This window comes from Panthera uncia, chromosome C2, assembly GCF_023721935.1.
Source record: "Panthera uncia isolate 11264 chromosome C2, Puncia_PCG_1.0, whole genome shotgun sequence".
Classification (NCBI taxonomy): Eukaryota; Metazoa; Chordata; class Mammalia; order Carnivora; family Felidae; genus Panthera; species Panthera uncia.
This window is the reverse complement of record NC_064810.1, coordinates 155,414,433-155,427,592: the sequence shown is the minus strand read 5'-3', so window position 1 is coordinate 155,427,592 and position 13,160 is coordinate 155,414,433. Positions and strand designations below refer to the sequence as shown.

At 39.0% G+C, this 13,160-nt stretch overlaps 1 protein-coding gene across 4 annotated transcripts in view; it reads right to left on the bottom strand.

The window, feature by feature from the left end:
* Positions 1–2,995: 2,995 nt before the first annotated feature.
* The window catches only part of LOC125921485 (zinc finger protein 660), a 32,337-nt gene continuing 22,172 nt past the window's right edge, over positions 2,996–13,160 (bottom strand). For 3 of the 4 annotated variants that reach the window (XM_049629125.1, XM_049629126.1, XM_049629127.1), the window contains one exon: positions 2,996–8,823. In XM_049629125.1, the coding sequence (XP_049485082.1) occupies positions 7,650–8,645 (996 nt within the window). In that variant the 5' untranslated portion in view covers positions 8,646–8,823 and the 3' untranslated portion in view covers positions 2,996–7,649. The remainder of the gene's footprint in view (positions 8,824–13,160) is intronic. The other variant, XM_049629129.1, reaches the window with a different exon arrangement.

Here is a 13,160-nt window from a genome sequence, read left to right as displayed (position 1 = left end):
ACTTAAATAAAGTTTAAAAAAATGTAAGACAGAGGTTGAAAAATCCATATTTCCATCTGATGTCATTTTTCTTATTCTTGAAGGACTTACTTTAACATTTCTTGTAGTGCAGGTCTGCTACTAATGAGTTCTTTTAGCTTTTTAATGTCTGAAGATGTGTTTTGGTTTGTGTTTGAATAATATATTGACTGGTCTAGAATTCCAGGATGGCAAGTTTTTCTTTCAGTGCTTTAAAGATGTTGCTCAATTGTCCTCATGTTTGCATGGAATACAATGAGAAATCTGTTGTAATCCCTATCTTCTTCCTGTGCACATGTGTTTTTTTCCTCTGGCTGTTTTTATAATTTTTCTCTTCTTGACTGGTTTTAAGAAATTTATGATGTACCTTGGAGTAGTTTTCTTCAGATTTATTCTATGGCTTATTTTCTACTGCTGAGGTAAGCCCCTTTGAGTACTTTATCCAATGCACAAAGGAATTGCTTTTTTTCAGTCTGGTTTGTGGGAAGACACTATTCCTGGTCTTGTTTTTGTGCCTAGAAGTGTTCACATAAATCCTATGGAATGCCCCCCCCCCCCCACAACCTTAGATGTTTCTTCATTCAGTACTTTGCTGAATATCCTGCAGGGACCATTCACAGATCCCCAAGATTCTGTGTAGTTCTCTCTCCTCCAGTACTATCTTGTGAACCCTACCTGCCTTAGTCTCCTTGGATTCTCAGCTCTCTTCAACTCAACAATTTCACCATACTTCACCTGGTTCCCTCTCCCTATGTCACTGCCTGTGGACTTTCTTAAGGCAATAAACTGGGGCACATAAGGACTCACCTCACTTGTTTCCATCTATCAGGGATCATTGTTTTTGTTGCTGAGGTCAATGTCTTAAAAATCGTCTCATTGGGTGCCTGGGTGGCTCAGTCAGTTAAGCATCTGACTCTTGATTTCAGCTCAGGTCATGATCTCATGGGATTTAGACCCACATTAGGCTCCTCACTGACAGCGTGGAACCTGCTTTGGATTCTCTCTCTCTCTCTGCCTGCCTCTCCCCTGCTCATGCTGGCTCTCTGTCAAAATAAATAAACTTTTTAAAAAGTATTGTTTCATATATTTTATCTGGGGTTTTTGTGTCAGGTGAGAATGCAGTTCTGGTCCCTATAACTCCAATATGGCCAGAAGAGAGAGTCTCTCCTTTAGTTTTATTCATGTCTAGGTATTTTCTCATTTTCATTAAGTTTTCTTTTTTAATTCATGAATTATTTAGAAATGCTGTGTTTAAGTCCCAAGTGTACATGGTTTTGTTAATTTCTATTCTAATTGCATTATGACCAGTGTAGAAGACATTTTGTTAAACTGTCTGTATTTCCCTGGATTGTCCCCTTGCCCTCCAGCTCACTACAGGGGCAGGCTAAAAGTCCTCAACTGTCAGTTCTCTTCAGCAACTATCCTCAGCTAAAGAAATCTACCTCACTGAAGATCATGGTTCCCATTAGGATGGTGTGATGGAGCTTGTACTCAGTGATTTGTTGATGAAGGGGTACAAGGGCCCAGACCTCTCACCTCAGGTCTGGACCATTCTGAAAGTCCAGCCCAGTCTAAGTCTGAAGGCAATAAGGCAACACAGGTAACTGCATCTGCAACATAGATGACTTCTCCTACTACTAATCTGGTTTTCTCTCCTCTCACTACTTTCCCCTCTCTCTTCCCCTTCTCTATTGGGTGTTAATCCCAATAACACTCTCCAACAAATTTGCTGCATGTTATTCTTTATCTATGTATACTTCCTAAAAGGCTCAACCTGTAACAATCACATAACTCATTTTTAAAAAATTTGTTAATTTTTAAATAACTGTTCCATGAATACTTGGAAAAGCACATATCTAATTTTATATTACTTTCTTGGTTTGGTGTTTCCCAAATTTGAACCCTAAATTACCATGAGGTAATACCTGACTTTTTTGTTTGTTTGTTTAATGTTTATTTATTTTTGAGAGAGAGAGATAGAATGTGAGCTGGGGAGGGGCAAAGAGAGAGGGAGACACAGAATCTGAAGCCGGCTCCGAGCTGTCAGCACAGAGCCTGATGCAGGGCTCGAACCCACAAACTGTGAGATTATGACCTGAACCTAAGTCAGACACTTAATCGACTGAGCCACCCAGGGGCCCCCAGGGAGACTTTTATTTTCCACTTAAAGCCCATGACAAGTCTCACAACTTATGTTTTTCTCTGCTCCTGGTTGATTTTTTTTTTTTTTCATGTTTATTTTTGAGACAGAGAAAGAGAGAGAGAGAGCATGAGAAGGGTAGGGGCAGACAGAGAGGGAGACACAGAATCTGAAGCAGGTTCCAGGCTCTTGAGCTGTCAGCACAGAGCCTGATGTGGGGCTCAAACTCGTGAACCCCGACACTATGACCTGAGCCAAAGTTGGACACTTAACCCACTGAGCCACCCAGGCGCCCCTCTACTCCTGCATGACTTCTAATGCATGTTTTCACTGAGGGTGTACACTTATAAACATCTGGGCTTCCTATGGAAATCTGTGCCAATTCTCCAGTTCTTACAACCCCACAGATTCAAATTGCACCCTTAAACCAGATAAAAATCTACATTCCTTGAGGTCACCAAACTGCCTCACAGCACCCAAGGTATCATCACCCACTTATTTTTCTGGCTTCCACTTCCTCTTCATTTTAGGCTCTGTGGATTTATCTCACCTTCTTGAAAGCCCTTTAAAAGGATGTTTAAATTCTACCCAGAATTTCTAGGTTTTGTTTTGTAGCCAAAGGGCTTTATGATTATCTGGTTTGCCATACTGTTCTATTATACTTTTTAAAGACATGAATCTCTGCTCAATTCTGTGGTAAAACAAACACTGCAAATGTGACAGCATTTTATTTCATACTCAGTAAACTGGTTGCTAATTTGTCATGATCATACAAACATTGGTATATGTCTCAACCATTGTGTAATTTATAGGTTCTTCTGAAGGAAAAATGGACAATCATTATAAAAGTAGTCATGTAAAGAGTCAAGGCTCCTAATGAAAAATGTTTTTCAATTCCCACTGTGAAAGTGTTATTTCCTATAGATTCCTGGACTCTGCTCCAGGTTTGGTGGGCCTGGGACACTGATCTGTATGTGTGCTGTTAACTCATGTTAACTCCCGGATTTGGAGTTCACTGGCCTTAGTTTCAGAGACTGGTTACACCTTTTGCATGTCCACAATCCCTGTGGTCAAATTGTGCCATGTGCATTTACACGGTCAGTAGGAGTGGGAACTAGTCAGGTCCTGCATCTGTGTTGTCCAGAAAGGAGTCTGCCATCACCTTTTTACCCCCTCATGAGCTTATTTTCTGGAGCAGAAATGGACTTCAAGGAACATAGCTGGTTTTATACACCCATGTGAGGTCTACATAATAGTACAGATTTGAAACACAGATGAGGCCAGAGAAAGGACACTTTATATTGGCTAGAGAGCTCTCATTTCTGTAATATGAGTACGAAAATAATAAGCTTCATGTTGTGTTTAAATCAGACACAAGTCAAATCACTTCATTCCAAAAACAGATGCTTAGAAAAGCAAACTGAACTGTTTTCTTCCCACTCTGAACAAAGGAAACAACACGAAAAAAAAAAAAATCAGTGATATTTAAAACAAGCAAATAACAACAGATTTATTGGAGGAATTATAAGTATGTCCTGCAAAAAGTTTTCTAACATCAGAGATGATTAAAGACAGTCTAGTTTCTAAAAACAATCTAATAATATGAGCATACTATTTTATTTATATTAAATGGAATTGTTTATATTAAGTGGAAAAATTTTTAAAAAAAGGAAGTTTATCACTGAGAATATAGAGCAAACATGAAATTTGGTGTTACGAGATTTAAATGCAACAGAATTGTTCAGTTATTTAAAGCCGTTTTGGGTTTTGATTTTCTTCTCTGTTCCAAGTAAGCCCTGATATAGTATACACCATCAATAAAAAATATCTCTAAGCCTAGGGAGATTCTCTCCTCTGTATGCAGAATTCTTTATCTTTCACATTTCCCTTTAACCAAGGCTATATAAAATGAAACTTTATTTCCATACTTCCTCAACTAAAAGGAGATACATATATTTCAATTTCACACAAGAGCAATTCTACGCAACTGGGATGTCTGTGGCTAAAAATATCACCTCTTCATATTCCTCAGGAATATTCTGGATACTAAACACATGAGTAAGTGTGAGTGCACAGGAAGCCAGTAGATAATAAAAACAGGGATGGGTAATACACAGTAGTCTAATGATGTATATTTCAAAACAGCTGGGGTTTTTTTAATGGAGAATAGAGAAGAAATGCAGTAAAGACAGGTAAATGGATTGAGGGAGACAAAAACTAACAATTGAGGGGCTGCAGAGGAAGCACTGCTATTAAGCAACAACTAGGTTTCCATTAGTACCGGAAGCTGGAAAAAACACAGACTCTGAATCTAGAGTGTATCATGAAAAGGCCTGAAAGTGTGGTAAGAACTTCATAATTAAACTCTGACTGAAATAAACAGCTGACAGTCTTGAAAAAGTCCCTGGAGGAAGGTGGATTATCAGTTCAGATTATATTGCAGAATATTTATCTGAAAGGGTATGGGGACCGCTTATCAACATGTACTCCTGCAGCCTAAGACAAGTATCAGCCTAGAAAATGGGTGAGGGTCTATTCTTGTAGCTTGCCTGGGACAAGAAATGTGAAGATCTGTATTCAGATTGCTGGGTTTGAGATGACACAGTATCCTTCCAGAAGGCATTTCCTCTTGAAGATCACAAAAGTCTTTTAAGATGAAAAAGAAAGCTTATAGGACGAAAGAATCTCAGGCACTATGACACAGTAATAGGAAAATGTTTTGGTCAGAGGTTACCTGCTCAGTAACATATAAAAAGCATCAACAACTCTGCTCAGTAATAATTAGTGCTCAAAAAATAACCTCTGACAGGCACACAAGAAGGCAACTGCCTGTTATCTTAGTTTCGACAGCCAATAGACATTAGTCATGGGGAGTTTCCACATAGGTAATCAGCAGGTGAGGATGGCTGACGTGACAAAAGGCAAAGTATACTAATTACAAACACCTTCTTTAATATTAAAAGGACATGTGACAAGGGAAAAATGATGGAAGGACCCTTACTGCTATAGTAGTGTAACTCACTGCTCCATGTATGTTTCTCTACTCTTGTGTCCGCCCAGACTCTCAGGGAAGTGCCTACCCAATGGTGATACAACAGTTCTATCCCTGGAATGCAGCAAATCCATTCCAGAGCCTCCAAACCTTGCTTTGAATAACTGTGCCAAGAGGGACAATTACATCACATAATTGCACATAAGCCACTATCCTATCAAAATAGGACAAAACCAAACAATCCATTTTCACACAACTATACCCTTCACAACCTTTGCTTCTTTTTCTCCAGTAAGAGAAAGGCAGAAATATATAATCATTAAACTAAATTACAAGGTGCAGAGATAAACCATAAATCAAACTCAGAGGAGATAGATAGCATCTTCCTCATGAAACCATGGTCAAATAACTATCCAGATACAATTACCTTTCACTCAGGAGAATCCCAACTGGCCTCCCACTCATGTACAGAACCACCATGGCAGGCAGAGGTACTTTGGTATAATGAAGAAAGCGTGGACTTAACACTCAGATCTGAGTTCAAACCCTCATTCCAATCACTAACTAGCAGTCACCTAACCTCACTGAGGCTCAATTTTCTTGTACAAATGTTATGGGATAACAATACTTCACTATGTGCATAAGACAAGTGGCATTAGGCTTAGGGATTCACTGCATACAAAGAAAGAGGAGGACCACATTTAAGAATGAGCAGATTCTAAGTATTCCCAGATGGATTTTGAGCTAAGGACTTAAAGGTTTATATATTGGTTGAAAATGGATTAAGGCCTTCTCAAAGGACCAGACATAAAGAAAGGCAGAGGAAGCTAGCAAGCGCCTGTAGTACTGACTGCATAGCATCCCGCCCTTCTTTTGAGAAAGGTTTTTCTCGGTGATAAAAGGAAGAAAGCAAACAGATCAGAAAACCTCAGTTCCTTTCCTCACTTCCTGACTTTGAAACAGAGTTGTGTGAAGAGAAGAGCTTGTAGCTATAGCCAACATCTTACTACCAGGAGGCTCCAAAAATGAAAGCCAATGTGCTGAAAATTATGGAGTTAAGACTTAAGTTTAGTGAATTGCTCAGTTGCCAAACCAAACTTGGAACTGCTTACCTCTAGCCTTCCCCATAAGTAAACAATCAATGTTCTTAAGGTTTTCGCTACTAGTACTTGATACTGTGTTCATTACACCCGAAAATGTCCTAAATGCTACCTTACGTAAGGGTTTTCCTGAATCACTCTACGTGTTTAGAAACACTGCTCCAATGTCCCATACTTAAGCTATTTTCATTTACTATGTGCTAGCCTTGTCACACAATACGTGCATTATCTCATTAAATCATCACAACTCTGTGAGATAGGTAGTTATTCCCTTTTTACAGATAAGTTGAAGGCTCAGAGCAGTTAAATGACTTGTCCAAAATTGACAAGCTAGTATGTGGCAAATCTGGGATCAGAACATGTCTCTGATCCCAAAGTCCGTGCTTTTAACTACTAAATTGTACATAACGTGAGAAGGCAGTGTCTTTCCCTAGTTTTAGGTTATGCTGACTGCATCTTTACAGGTTAGGAACCTGCAATTTGCAATTTCAGTTTCATAAGAGGACATTTTTTTCTGGTTTTGTAGACATATGTTGAAAAAATGAAGCCTCTATTATCTGCAGATCCTTCAACAACTGTGGGAGAGAATATAGTGAATTTTTGCTGTTCTTTTAACCTAACAGTGATTAAGTGGATTATACACCATGTTGACAGCCTGTAAAGTCAGCTTATTCTAAAACTGCAAAAGATCAATATCTAGTGTTTATGACTTAATAAACAGGAAATAGGATCTAAAAGGAAACAACCTCCTCATGGTTCCACTGCTACTAAGTGCCAGTATTAAGGTGGAATCCCATGAGTTTAGGGTCTATGTTCTACACACCTTCCTAACACTGCTGAGTGAAAATGAGCATGTATACTCATTGCAATTAAAAAAATACTGTACTTTCCTGAATATAAAAGTAGTACATTCTCATTGTACAAAAGTCTTTAAGAAGCATAGAAAAGTATATGGAAGAAAATAGAATTCGCCTATAATTCTATCACCCAATGGTAATCACTGTTAACATTTTGGTTTGGTATTATTTCATTCTCATTTTTCTCCTATATGTAAATCTTTTTTTTTTTTTAATTTGGATCAAACTTGTTTTTTCTTTATCTTCCATTTTATACAAATAATTTCCCCCATGGCATTAAATATTCTTTAAAAATGTTTATAATGGCTGCAAAACCATCACGTGGATAGACCATTATTCATTTAAACCCAGTGTTACTGAAAATCTAGTTCTCTTCCTTCAGTTATATATGATGCTGGCATGAATATCCCTTTGTTAATCTTTGTCTACTTCTGGTAACTTCCCCCATATGGAGTCTCAGAAATTGAATTAAGGTCGATAACAATGAAAGCCTGTTTTTCCAAAAAGTAGCAGTTAGGCCTACTATCCACAATACATGTCATTTATGAGGTTTCCTTCTCCTCGTTATGTTTTCTCTGGTGTTGAATAAGCTGTGAGCTATAACGGTAGGCTTTCCCACATTCACAACATTTATAGGGTTTCTCCTTAGTGTGGGTTCTCAAATGTAGAATAACTTGAGAAGTCTGTCTGAAGGTTTTTCCACATTCATTACATTCATAGGGTTTCTCGCCAGTGTGAACTCTCTGATGATCAATAAGGTTTCGATTAGAAGTAAAAGCTTTCCCACATTCATTACACTTGTAAGGTTTCTCTCTACGGTGAAGTCTCTGATGTTCAGTAAGGGTCTTCCTTAAAATGAAAGCTTTTCCACATTCATCACATTCGTAAGGCTTCTCCCCTGTGTGAATTCTTTGATGGTCCATAATCTTTGTATTAGAGACACATATTTTCCCACACTCCTTACACTTGTAAACTTTTTTTCCTTTGTGCATTCTCTGGTGTTGAGTAAGGTTTGAACTACGGCTAAAGGCTTTCCCACACTCGATACAAGTGTAGGGCTTCTCCCCAGTATGAACTCTGTGATGTGAAATAAGACCTGAACTCCGACTAAAGGCTTTCCCACACTCCTTACATTCATAAGTTTTCTCCCCACTATGGATTCCCTGGTGCCGAATGAGGTGTGACTTACCACTGAAAGATTTCCCACATGCACTGCATGTGTAGGGCTTCAGTCCAGTGTGGATTCTCCGATGAACCACAAGGTTGGAGCTATGACTGAAGGCTTTTCCACACTCTTTACACTTATAGGGTTTCTCCCCTGTGTGGATTCTCTCATGTACTGTAAGGTTTGCACTCTGACTAAAGGCTTTCCCACACTCAGTACATACATACTGTCTCTTTCCAGCATGGATTTTCATGTTTGTTGCAGTATCCAAGCACTGACTACCATCTTTTTCAGATTCTTGCTCACTCACTTCTGTAAGTGTTTTATTGTCTTTAACTGTCTTATGTCTGAAGTTTCTGGTCTTTCTCCTCATTTTCTCTTGCCTGAAGCATCACATTGGCCTCTTGAGTCTTCTCTTTCCTTTCAGAGGAGCTTTCTAAATTTTGACTTCCCTGGCAACACCTCTGTGGAGTTCTCTTCAAAGTGTGAGATTCTGACTTTTCAGGAATGATACTTTGGAATCAACACCTCCTCAGTCCCAGTTTCACCATCTGACAGGAGAAAGAGAAATTGCACATATCACCCATTCTCTACACTAGAGGAAGGAGAATTATCCAAAGATAACAAGATGTGGCAGATTACAGGGCCTTACAAGGAAGAGGAAGTGTTCAAAGTCAGAGAGAACTGATTACAAATAAGATGAGAAAAATAAGGGTAGACCTAGAGGCCGAGGTAAAGGCTTAAGGGAAGACAGGACAGGAACCCAACAGGTCCAGGATCAGGATCAGCAATGAGTAATATAAAATCCACCCTGGTTTCCTCCTATCTTATACTCTACTCCCAGAATTGGAGTCATCTAACTAACTCCTCATCTGGTCCCTAGACAAAATGAACTGAAAGATCCTTAGTTTACCAGCTCTTCAAAATAGTTTGGCTTTTAGTTCTTGCTGACCGATTCCCCTAATACCAATGATATAGTGGCTGGCACAAAACAGATGCTCAAGAATTGTTTCAATGATCAGCAACTGAGATTGTCTTGGGGTATGACTAAGATTTCATGTTTTGGTCTAAGTCCAGGTATGAGGCCCCTATACACATCTCTGTTCTTAAGACCTGTCTTAATAAGGGGTAACACAGTTCTTCTAATACCAGAGCCTACTGGAGCCTAGTCACACCATAGCCTACTTTGTAGGGATTGCTCTGTAGCTGAATCTAGCCACATGTGTTCATTCCGCTTCTCATCAAGCTACCACTCTGACAAGCTATCACTAAATCTACAGTGTGAAACTCAGAGGCTGAGGGGGGGAACAGGATTAGCTAAAATATGGCACGGGAAACTCTGATAAGACCTTGCATGATACAATGGTAAAGTATCTAATAGTGGCAAAAGGGTGAAAGTAGGAGACGGCACAACCAAAAGGGGCCAATACATGAAACCCATGTCAGGAATGAGCAGGAACTTCCCAAAGAATTTAACATGAAACTTGGGACATACAGGTAATCCTTGCATATCTCAAATATGGAGAAGATTGGGTCATAAAAAGAAAACAGAAAGATGACTGCATGATACGAACACATAATTAATGTTCCTTTTACTATGTTCCTTTCCAGACTTGTCCATATTTATAGTCATATAATCACAAATATATGGTAGATATAATTTTGTATCCTACTTCTCCAAGTTTTCATACGTAATCTTCCACATTGCTATTTAATCATAAGATCATTTTATGACTATATAATACACTGCCAACTGAATTCATTATCATTTACCTACAATTTTGCTAGTGTCAGACATTTCTGTTGCTCCCTGAGGTTTAACCACTGTCAATAATGCTATCATGATCACTTTTTTTTAAGTCTATTAATTTATTTTTGAGAGAGAAAAAGAAAGCATGGGGAAGGGGCAGAGAGTAAGGGAGAGAGAGAATCTGAAGCAGGTCCCACGCTGTCAGCACAAAGCCCAACTTGGGGCTCAATCCCACAAATCGTAAGATCACTACCTGAGCAGAAACCAAGAGTCGGACCCTTAACCGACTGAGCCACCCAGGAGCCCTTATCATGATCACTTAAACAAAGTTTTCTTCCTACTGAAATATATTCCTAGGATAAAAGCTCTACAAGTGAGTTATTGAGTCAGAAGAAATGAAATTGTTTTGCAGTACTGCCTTTGCCTTTCATAAAAGTTTGACCAGTTTCCATTGTCTCATAGCTTTGTGATAAACTGAGTCACACTCTCTGAAGGAGAAGCATGTCCAATGGTGAGTGCTGAAGACAAGCGAGGAAGGATGAGAACCTCCAACTGAGGTTAGAGTTCATATCTCAGGAACATAGGTGCCACTGATGCCATACAGGGACACATACATACGAACTTGTGCCGATGATATAAGGGGGAGGCAGAGAAAATGATGGTAAGGGGGCGGACTCTTGTCAGGATCCTGAAGCACACTCACATCCAGCTGCCGCTACCCCTCCTAATCAAACAGGAAGAAAATCAGTAAGAAGCTAGAGGCCTGCAAAGCAGAGTCAGACAGTAAGTGAAGCCACTTCCAAAATTCTCTCTGAGAAAGTTGATGGTTCTTTTTGAGTTGTTTTTTCATTTGTAATCTTCTCTGAAACTTTTCTTCATACACGCTTTAAAGTAGTAATTACTGAGCATTCTACTTTGTACAAATCTCTGTTTTGGATCTAACAGGGAAAATTTTTAAAAGCATTATTGCAGAAAAGGAGAAAAATACAAACTAAAAGTAGAAAATACACACTCTCGGTAGTATGAATGAATGGATGGATGAAGAAGTGGGTAAGTTTATATATTTACCGCTATTGAGGGCTCTAATCTTGCTAAGCAAACTGTGTTCTGCTAACTTGTATTTTTAATAAGTATCTTTTTATAAGTATTACTTAGGAAAAGTTGGGAAATGACTTTAGAGGAATGGATTCCCATAACTACTAGAACAAAGGATTTTAGAGATTCAGAACGAGACAATGCCTTGAAGCCAGTATGTCTCATTTCTAGGCATGACTGATCTGAAGCTTCCCAGTTAGCTAGTGACATAACTATTCTATTGTTCAAGGCTGCTATGGAAAAGATCTTGTTGTGGCTTTCAAGAAAGAGGTATCCATGGAAAATGTTAATAGCCAGGTATTTACATGGCTAATCCCCAATATGACTGTATTAGAAGATGTGACCTCTAAGGAGGTAATTAAGGTTAAATGAGATCATAAGAGTGGAACCTTGATCTGACAGGATTAGTGTGTCCTTTCAATAAGACATGAGAGAGAGCTCACTTTTGTTTCCACTCCTGCCTCCCCTCCCCCCAACAAACTGAGGACAGCCATATGAGCACACAGTAAGAAGGTGGCCATCTATAAGCCAGAAAGAGAGTCCTATGTCCTTACCAGAAACTGAATCAGGTGATCACCCTAATCTTAGGCTTCCAGGCTCCAGAACTGTGAGAAAAGGAATGTCTGTTGTTTAAATTACCCAGTCTATGGAATTTTGTTACGGCAGCTTGGGCACACTAATATAAGCATAAAGTATCACACCTACCTTTAAGGAGCTTACAATAGAATAAATGGCAAAAAACTAAGAGACCAAATTAAAATTTATGAAGTACCCAATTAGGAGGTGAAGGGGGCTAGGGAAGGGAGTGATTATTGGGGCCAGGAATGCTCGGAGAAAGGTGCCTTAAAAAGGCAAACCTTTGGCTGAGCCCCAGAAGAGGAAGGAATTGTTTCCTCAGAAGGAAATGGGAAATGACTTGCACAGGGCCAGTGTACTTAGAAATAGGTGGGAGATTACACTATCACATAGCTTCACGATGGCGGGAATTCTGTCCATTTTGTTCACCTTTGTCTTCCCAGCATCTAGCACAGTTCCAGGCATATAGTAGGCACTAAAAAAAATTTTTTTTTCACGAACAAATAAAGGAATGAAAAAATTACGTTGCCTGAAGTCATATGAGCCTGAACGCTGAAATTATGGGGTATATATGGATATAATTTAATATATATTATATATTTGATATATAATTTGAAACGAGTACCAACCATTCTCATTTTCTTTCCCGATTCTATATTCTTTTTCTACCTTGCTGTTCTCTCTCACTCTCACTTGTCAAGAATACAGTTTTTCAAGCATTATCATTCATTGTCCCTCGTCCCCATACTTCCCTCCACATCCCAGCACATTAATATTTCTCTCAGCATCATGAAGTAGAAAACTGGAGAGAGGCAGCTGGGTATCCTATGAGTCGCATTTGAGGGACATAAAAAGAAATAATCCAAGAGACGCTACCTAGGAGTAGGGTGCTCATATATCCTGGTTGTCCCAGAACAGTGCTGGTTTATACTTGCTATTCCAGCATCATTAACGGCAGCCCCCTTAACTAACAAAAGTATACCAAGTTTGAACAGTAAGTTTTCTATCATCCTACATAAAAGTGAAATTGGGAATAGAATGCTTTAGGGTATAATATTGTATGTCAACTACACTTCAAATAAAAATCTTAAAAAAAAAAAAAAAATGCTTTAGGAAGATTAGCCTGGATGGGTTAGAGGTGAAAAAAAGGAATGGAGGAAGGGAAATGAGTTGAGAGACAACTTTAGGAATGCAGTATGGGTGACCACTAGAGGGTCTGCCACTTTCTAGGTGCCCAATAAATGTTTGTTGAATGAATGAACAAATGAATGAGATAGTCAGACCCCAGTCCAGGATAAATACAGGATAGAGAACAATGAAGTCCAGCTGTTTCCAGGAAAGCATACACTTTTATCAGACTAGATACAGAGGATGACTAAAAGAGAGAATTCAAGGTTATCAGATCCAGGTCTAAATATCTATAATGGTAGTGTCACTGAGAAAGATGAAGATGTAGGAAAACACTTC